This window comes from Schistocerca piceifrons, chromosome 4, assembly GCF_021461385.2.
Source record: "Schistocerca piceifrons isolate TAMUIC-IGC-003096 chromosome 4, iqSchPice1.1, whole genome shotgun sequence".
Taxonomy (NCBI): domain Eukaryota; kingdom Metazoa; phylum Arthropoda; class Insecta; order Orthoptera; family Acrididae; genus Schistocerca; species Schistocerca piceifrons.
The window spans coordinates 581,905,134-581,914,846 of NC_060141.1; the positions used below are offsets into that span (position 1 = coordinate 581,905,134).

The following is a 9,713-nucleotide window of genomic DNA, read 5'->3' on the forward strand; positions in this document are numbered from 1 at the left end:
TATTCCATTATGTCTAAACAGATGTCCTAGCAGCCTGTCTCTTCTTCTTGTCAGTGTTTTCCCCATATTCCTTTCCTCAGCTCATTCCTTACCTTATCAGTCCACCAAATTTTCAGCATTCATCTGCGGCATCACACTCAAATTCTTCGAATCTCTTCTGTTCCGGTTTGTCCATAAGTCCATATCTCATTACCGTACAATTCTGTGCTCCAAACGTACATTCACAGGAATTTCTTCCTCAGATTGACGTCTATGTTTGATACTTGCAGATTTCTCTTGGCCAGGAATTTCCTTTCTGCCAGTGCCAGTTTGCTTTTGATGTCCTCCTTGTTCGCCCATCATTGTTTATTTTAGTACCTAATTAATAGAATTCCTTAATTTCATCCACTTCGTGACCATTTATCCCGATGTTAAGTTTCTCGTTGTTCTCACTGCTGCTACTTCTCATTATTTTCGTCTGTCTTCGATTTTCTCTCAATCCATACTATGGACTCATTAGACTGTTCATTCCATTCTCCAGATCCTGTAATTTCACTCAGGATAGGAATGTCGACAGCGTATAGTATCATTGATGACTTTTCAACTTGGATTTTAATTCCACTGCTGAACCTTACTTTTACTTTCTTCATTGCTTCTTCCATGTACAGATGCAGACTGAACAGTATGGGCGAAAGACTACATATCATTTTTAATCGGAACCCTCCTTTCTTGGTATTCCACTCTTATTATTCCCTCTTGGTTCTTGTACACGTTATATATATTACCCGTCTCTCCCTATAGCTTACCCCTATTTTCCTGAGAATTTCGAACATCTTGCACCATTTTTCGCTTGTTCCATGTCGAGAAATTCTAAGAATGTGTCTTGATTTTTCTTTAGCCTTGCTTTCACTATCAGCTGCAACATTAGAATTGCCTCTCTGGTGCCTTTACCTTTCCTAAAGCCAAACTTATTGTCACCTAACACACCCTTAATTTTCTTTTCTATTCTTCTGTTTATCATTCTTATCAGCAACTTGGATGCATGAGCTGTTAAGCTGATTGCACGATAACTCTCGCACTTGTCAGCTCTTGCACTCTTCGGAATTGTGTGTGTGATATTTTTCCGAAAGTCAGATGGCAAGTCGCCAGACTCACATATCCTACACACCAACGTGAATAGTCGTTTTGTTGTCTCTTTCTCCAATGATTTTAGAAATTCTGATGGAATGTTATCTATCCCTTCTGCCTTATTTGATCTTAAGTCTTCTAAAGTTCTTTTAAATTCTGATTCTGATACTGGATCCCCTATCTCTTCTAAATCGACTCCTATTTCTTCTTGTATCACATCAGACAAATCCTCCCCTTCATGGAAGCGTTCAGTGTACTCTTTGCATCTATTCACTCTCTCCTGTGCATTTAACGGAGGAATTCCTGTTGCAGTCTTAGTGTTACCACCCTTGCTTTTAATTTCACCGAATGGTGTTTTGACTTTCCTATATGCCGAGTCAGTTCTTCCGACAATAATTTCTAATTCGATTTCTGCACATTTCTGATGCAGCCTTTCCGTCATAGCTTCCCTGCACTTTCTGTTTATTTCATTCCTCAGGGACTTGTATTTCTGTACTCTTGAATTTTTTTGTACTTCCCTCTTTCATCGATCTACTGAAGAATTTCTTCTGTTTCCCATGGTTTCTTCACAGTTACCTTCGTTACCCTATGTTTTCCTTTCCAATTTCTGTGATTGTCCTTTTCAGAGAGACCCACTCCTCTTCAACAGTACTGCTTACTGAGCTATTCCTTATTGCAGTATCTGTAGTCTTAGAGAACTTCAAGCATATTTCATCACTTGTTAGTATTTCCGTCTCCCACTTCTTTGCGTATTGATTCTTCCTGACTAATCTCTTAAACTCCAGCCTACTATTCACCACTACTGCATTGTGGTATGAGTCTGTACCTGCTCGTGGGTATGCCGTACAATCGAGTTTCTGATTTATGAGTCTCTGGCTGACCATGATGCAATGTAACTGAAATCTTCCCGTATCTACCGGCCTTTTACATGCTTACCTTCTCCTCTTGTGATTCTTGAACAGAGTATTCGCTATTACTAGCTGAAATTCATTACAGAACTCAATCAGTCTTTCTCCTCTCTCATTCCCATTACTGAGTCCACGTTCTCCTTTAACCCTTTCTTCTACTTCTTTCCTTGCAATCGTATTCCAGTCCCCCGTGTTTATTAGATTTTCTCCGCCCTTTACGTACTGCATTACCTGTTCATTATCCCCATACACTTACTCTGTCTCTTCAGCTTCAGCTTGAGACGTCGGAATATATACCTGAACTATCGTTGTCGGTGTTGGTTTGCTGTCGATTCTGATGAGAACAACCCTATCACTGGATAAGTCACAGTAACACACTTTCCGCCCTGCCTTCCTATACATAACGGATTGTACTCCCATTATACCATTTTCTGCTGCTGCTGAAGTTATCCTATACTTATCTGACCAGAAATCCTTATCTTCTTTCCATTTCACATCACTGAACCCCACTATATCTACTTTGAGCCTTTGCATTTCCCTTTTCAAATTTTGTATCTTCGCTACCACATTCAAGCTTCTGACGTTCAACACCCCAACTGACAGAATGTTATCCTTTCGTTGGTTATTTAATCTTTTTCTCATGGTCACCTTCCCCGTGGCAGTCTCCTCCTAGAGATTCGAATGGGGGACTATTACAGAATCTTTCGCCAATATAGAGGTCATTCTGGCACTTTTTCAATTACCGGTCATATGTTCTGTGGATGCACATGATGTGGTTTCCATTGCCTTCTGCATCCTAATGCCGTTGATCATTGCTGATTCTTCCACCTTTAAGATCAGTTTCCCACCCCAAGAGTAAGAGAGTGCTCTGAAACTCTGTCCGCTCCTCCGTCCTCTTTGACAAGGCCATTGGCACAATGAGAGTGAATTCTTATATCGGAAGCCTTCGCTCGTCAGTGGTGATTGCTATTCAAAATTTAAGCGGTGACTGGTTTCGAACTGGATCCAAGCACGTTTTATTACTGATCGAAGACGCTATTTTTAGACCATGGGTGCGCACTTGTATTTTCATATTAACCCCCCAAAAAGCTAAAAAGATTTGAACGGAAGTGATATGTACCTTTATTCGTGAAGTGATTTTTTCCTCACTATCAGCTATTTTTTTCTTTTTTTTAGTATTTTCAGATCACAATTCACTTTAGTTTTATCCATGTGATTTTAGATGTGATTGTATATAATATGTGCTGAGCACAAATATACTGCTGAATTCACTTTAGTTTTGTTCACGTGATTTTAGACGTGATTGTCGATAATGTGTGCTGAGCACAAATATACTGCTGAACGATTTTCCTATCAAAACCGTGTCATGTTCTATTGCCAGTTAATAAATTAAGTATGATGTGAATAACATGCCTGCAATCTCTTTCCAGTATATACTCTACCCGTGGGGTTACACTAGCGAACTGCCTGACGACTGGGAAACTTTGGTAAGCCCTCTTTTGTACTTGCCGATCTCTTTAAATCATAGGTCATCTTCATTGTGTAGTACTATCACTCTGAGTGGTGGAAGCGTTCAATGTTACTAATGATTCTGTTTCCACGCCACCTCAGGACGCCTTGGCACAACAAGCGAACGCCGCCCAGGAAGCAGCCGGCGGTCCCAGCTACACCATTGGCAGCTCTACAAACGTCTTGTGTAAGTACTGATCTGGTGTTCACTTGCTCTCCTAAAACGGGAGCTGTAAGTGGGTAAATGATCTTTCCTGCATCATCTGCAACTCGCTGTTTGTACTACGAAAATGTAACCATTGTCGTCGCATTGTTGTCCGGCAATCCCGTCCCCCGCTGTCCATTTGCCCTTCACTGAATCTTCGTGGTGTGGACTCAACTAGTCGTTGGTAGCCCCCTGCAGAAATATCAAGCCATACTGCCTTTATAGGTGTTCATAATTGCAGAAGTGTTGGCGGTGCTGGATTTTTTGCATGAACTGACCTGTCCATTATGTCCCATAGATGTTCGATGGGATTCACGTCGGGCCATTTGGGTGGCCAGGTTATTCGCTCGCATTGTCGAGAATGTTCTTGAAACCAATCGTGAACAACTGTGACACGATGACATGGCGCATTGTCATCCATAAAAATTCCATCGTTGTTTGGGAACAATCCACATGCACAGCCCACCCCATTATGGAGCCACCACCAGCTTGCACAGTGTCTTGGTGACAACTCGGGTCCATGGTTTCATGGGTTCTACCCGACTCAGGAAACTTACCACTATCATTTACCACTTGAAATAGAGACTCACCTGATCAGGCCACGGTTTTACATCGTCTAGGGTCCAACCGATATGGTCACGAGCCCAGGATAGGCGTTGCAGGAGATGTCGTGCTGTTAGCAAAGGCACTCAAGTCGGTTGTTTGCTGCCATAGCTCATTAACGACACATTTCCTAACTGATACGTTCGTCGTACATTCTACATTGATTTCTGCGGCTATTTCACGCTGTGTTGCTTTTCTCTTGGTGCTGACAACACTACGCAAACGCCGCTGCTATCGGTCGTTAAGTGAAGGCTGTTGACCACTGCGTTGTTCGTGGTGAGAGGTAATGCCTGAATTATATTATCGTCGACACATTCTTGACACTATGAATCTCATAATACGGTATTCCTTAACGAATTCCGTAATGGAACGTCCCATGCGTCTAGTTCCAACTACCGTTCTGCCTTCAAAGTCTGTTAATTCCCGTCGTGCGGTCACAATCCCGTCGCTACAGTATCACGTGACTCAGCAGAGTACAAGTGACAGCTCGGCCAAAGCACTGCCCGTTTATACGTTGCGTACCCGATACCAGCGTTATGTGTGTACCTGCATATCGCTGCCCCACGGCTTCTGTCACCTCAGTTTATTATCTACAAAGGGGATCGTTGGTTGGAATTAGGAGGATAGTTTTGGCATTCCCCGCTGAAGATGACGAAATCTAGCTTGATACCCTGGCCATTATTTCGAATCGTCGTTGAAGCCATGCGGTGGTGGATACATACAAAGTCTTCTGCGATCTGGGAATCCCCGCCATTTCGGGCCACCCAACTTGAATGCAATAACTGGGTCGCTCCAGTCGGCGTCAACTCTGGGACGGTTGCAACTCCAACTTCTGTTAGGTTGGCGTCAAGGACCGGAGGTGCATTGTAGTGCATCGACCGAGTTTTTAACTAGGACGGAGAGCAGCTCTCCACACCATTCCGTTGCGGCTGCTAAAGGTGTCGACATCGAGATGTTCATCGTGCAGCAGTTACCGCCATTATGTGGCAAGTAGTGTCTTCCATATCCTCGGGAGCAGCCTTGTATTAACCATCCGCGAGTTGCTCGTAATACTTAGAGCTACGAAGCACGCTGCTACTTTGCTGTCGTTATATTTCCACCGCGAGATACGGACACTGCAAATCGACATTTAGCGTGGTAAGCTCAATAGTCTGACCCCTCTTATTGTTACTCTTCTTGATTCATGGCTAGCTTCTTTGTTGTAGTGACTCAGAATGGTCTTCATACAGAAGACATTATTGTTTCTGTGCACTTTTGTTCTTTTAGGTTGTCCTACATCAAGTCCATTACTAAACTCGCGGCTGCTTTATTGTGAGTGATACATTAGGAAACTTGTGAAGGGGCTGTCTCTTGTTTACATGTCCATTTCTGAATAGATGCATAGCTAGACGATAGCTAGCTTCCCTGCTGTATCTGTAATCAGTTCTTTACGAGGTGACAAAACACCTGTTTTAAGAAACAAAGTCCGACGCCTGGGACAGGAGATCATCAGGTGAATGATCTTCTAGGGAACAATGATAGTTGGTCAATTACTTCAGACTAACAAGAGGAGATATTACAGAGACCGCACCCACACCTACAGCTATTCTCCCAACCAACCCACTCGCTACAACTGACATGAACTGCCTGGGAAGGCACCACAGAAGCCCGTCTTGGAATTCTGTTCATCGGGTTCCAGTTTGCAGGTGCGAAGTAATTCGATGCAACAGTACGGACAGGATGATTAGTCTACGTGTACTGACATACCTACTCCCTAATGCAAGTACCCCACGATGTTTATTACGAATCGAATCTTAGAGAGATGTTCTATCCACTGATGTGAGTTACTTTTCTATGTGCCTTGTAGTTTTCGTGCAGTATCCTTCTAAAACCCTGGAGGTACTAATGAATAACACTGCATGTTATAGATACAAGCAAAGAGCAGAAGAAGAATGGATGAAGAAACATTTGTCAGCTTAGAATTACTTTGACTTATACTACTTGTGTTTTCACAAAAATGATACGAAAGTTGCGTTTGTGCAACTGACTCCTTCTAGAGAGTTAACGAAATAAATGTCGGGCCAATCGAAAGTACACAGACAGAAGAAAAGTCGCAACAACAAAAAAGAGTTGTGCGACATAAAGGAAAGTCGGTAGACGTGTTTCTGCATCTGAAAGATGATGTCTGTTAAATTTCGTGCCAGTGGCGTAAGATTGACGCTTGTAGTGCCACTATGAGGATGCAAATCAGCTTCGCTTTCGCTCACGCTGTAATGGTCGTGAACGTCAGTTAGCTTTGTGACTAGACATGGAGAGTTAATGCTAGTCAGGAATGCCTTTAAGGCGACAAGACGCCATTATGGACAACTCACTATGTTTGAACGATGTCATCTGATACGGGTACAGGGATTCGAATGTTCCTTTTGCGATATTGCAGAAAGACTTGGAAGGACTATAGCCACTATACCTGATTGCTGACAACGCTGATCACGATAATGGTCGGTGGCAAGAAGACCGGACTCTGGACGGTCACGTGGCACTGTTGAGAGCAAGACCACTGTGTTCGGCGTTTGGTTCTCGTGCATCATACTGTGTCTGCAGCGGCAGTGTGAGTAGCAGTCGGCTCCACAGTGACTCAACAAGCTATTACAAATCGGTTACTTCAAGGACAACTTCGAGCCAGACGCCCTGTTGCGCTCAGTCCGCTGACCCCAAACCAGCGCCCTTTGCATCTTCAGTGATGTCAGACGAGAGCTCACTTGAGAGCAGGGTGGGGGTTTGTTGTGTTTTCTAATAGAAGTCGAACCTGCCTCCGTGCCAGTATGGCCGTCTGTTGGTTAGAAAGAGGCCAGTTGAGGGCATGCAGCCAACCTGTCTGCGTGCGAGACACACTGGACCTACACCTGGTGTTATGGTCTTGGGTGCAATTTCGTACGACGGCAGGAACAGTCTCATACTTATCCCACGTATCCCCACTGCAAATTTGTATATTAACCTGGTGATTCGACCCGTTGTGCTGACATTCATGGCCGGCAGGTGTGGCCTAGCGGTTCTAGGCGCTACAGTCGCAGGTTCGAATCCCGCCTCGGGCATGGATGCGTGTGATGTCCTTAGATTAGTTAGGTTTAAGTAGTTCTAAGTTCTAGGGGACTGACGACCTCAGATGTTAAGTCCCATAGTGCTCAGAGACATTTGAACCATTTTTTGACATTCATTTAACGTATTCCAGAGGTTTTTTTCCAACAGGATAACTGTCGCCCTCATACCGCTGTTGTAACCGAACATGTTCTACAGAGTGTCGACGTGTTGATTTGTCCTGCTCGACCAGCAGATCTGTCTCCTGTCGAGCATATATGGGACATCGTCGGACCACAACTCCTGCGTCATTCCTTCCAGCATTTATCGCCTCCATATTGACCGACGAAGAGCAACAGGCACGGAACTGACATCCGGCACCTGTAAAACACGCTTGCGTTCAAAGTTCAGACGGTTACACCGGTTATTAATGTACCAGCATTTTATATTTGCAGTGGCGTATCTTGCAGTGTTAATCACCTAAGTATGTTACCTAGACAAATTACTCTACATAAATTATTTTTTGGATTTGCGACTTTTTTCCCCGGCATTGTATCATTTTCTTCTGAAATGAATCGGTCGCCAGGCTGTTATACTCTGTTGTATTCAGATTGAAAAATTTCGTCGTTGCTTTCTTGGGTGCAAATTGTTCCATATTTGTTTCGATATTGAATGACACTAAGGTTAGGATGTTTTTACAGACGCAGGTGCCGGCGGCAGTGATGACTGGACCAAAGGCGTTGGCGGAGTAGCCCTATCCTACACCATCGAACTTCCCTATGGCGGCCTGGACGGTTTCGATCCTCCAGCGTCAGACATCCTCAAATTGGTGACGCCATTCTTTGAAGCCGTACGCGTCTATGGGGAATACATTGCTGATAACTATGGATAAAACGAAGGATAAAAAGAATCGCTAATGCTGATCATTTTTATATAATATATGTTTCACTGGAATAAACACAGATTGCTTTGTGCATTTACATTTATGACTATTAGTGCAATTCTGAATAGCAAACCGTTTGTAAACTCCATCCCCTCTCCTAAAATGTAATATGTATTATCACCAATGAATTACTTATTGCAGGATTATAAATACCAGATTCTCTACAAAGACCAGCCGGTGTGGCTTAACGGTTCTAGGTGCTTCAGTCTGGAACCGCACGACCGCTACGGTCGCAGGTTCGAATCCTGCCTCGGGCATGGATGTGTGTGATGTCCTTAGGTTAGTTAGGTTTAAGTAGTTCTAAGTTGTAAGGGATTGATACCTCAGATGTTAAGTCCCATAGTGCTCAGAGCCATTTTTTTCTCTACAAAGAACGTGACAAATCCGCATAGACTTATCTTTGAGAGTCTCGTTGGGCGAGCAGTTTACATTTAAACACATTACGTATTACACTGAGCGACGATCGTAAGCTTCCATGGGCCGTAGAATTGCACCAAAATTTGAGAGTGTTTGGAGTTGTCTCACTATCTTAAACAGAAAAAAAACACATTTTACTAGGCTAGTATTGAATAGTAAAGTAGAATTCATATTCGTGTCTGACCTTGGTATGGAGATGATCAGCACCAATACAACTTCATTGAAAACTTTTTTGTGTTTCGCACCTCGATCGGAGCCCTTATAGGATTACTTCGTTGTCCATATGTCTGTCTTTTTGTCCGGCTCGCAAACAAACTCACTAAGTATATGGATGAACGGTCTACGTAATATATGTTGGGCCTGGTCTTAATCAAATTTCGACCGGACTACGGGTTTCCAGTCTTCGTTTCAACTTACCTTTAATTCTCAACTTTGTGAAGAGTCGCCGGAAACAGCCCGAGATTCAGTTTCCACGTTAAACTGTAGGTCCCCTTTCTCGTTTCCCCGGCTGGATAAATGGAATAGGTTAGACACATGCAAGCCGCCAAATGGAAAGACTGACCTCACGCCGTTGGGCCAAGCGAAATTATCATCTACATACACAATCAAGCTTGTACGGAGCCCTCAGAGCGTTAGTCCTACTCACACTTGCCTGACTTTCTTTTACGTCATTCATTATTTTCAAAGACGAATTTTATTTGCTGGTTCATAGCTAATGAAGTTCTCCTTCCTTAGAAATAGAAATTGCAGAGCTACATTTTGTAAGAAGTGCCGACTAGTACAATTTTTCTTCAAAAATAATGGAAAAGATCATGGAAAATGTGCCATATGAATAAGTATGTGGAAATGGAAAGAGATTAATAATTGCGCGAATAATTAGGATAACTGATTGGAATGAATAGTTGAGAAAATTTTGAAGGTAATTTATGAATCTGTCTACAATCTTGGGTGAACTTTAACTGATACC

The 9,713-nt window shown here is 43.1% G+C and overlaps 1 protein-coding gene across 1 annotated transcript in view; it reads left to right on the forward strand.

Annotated features, from left to right (window-relative positions):
* The window catches only part of LOC124796024 (carboxypeptidase B-like), a 139,426-nt gene extending 131,148 nt beyond the window's left edge, over positions 1 to 8,278 (forward strand). Inside the window, exons 7-9 of the mRNA XM_047260108.1 lie at positions 3,446 to 3,502; positions 3,627 to 3,711; positions 8,088 to 8,278. Coding sequence (XP_047116064.1) covers positions 3,446 to 3,502; positions 3,627 to 3,711; positions 8,088 to 8,278 — 333 coding nt within the window. The remainder of the gene's footprint in view (positions 1 to 3,445; positions 3,503 to 3,626; positions 3,712 to 8,087) is intronic.
* The last annotated feature ends 1,435 nt before the right edge of the window (positions 8,279 to 9,713 follow it).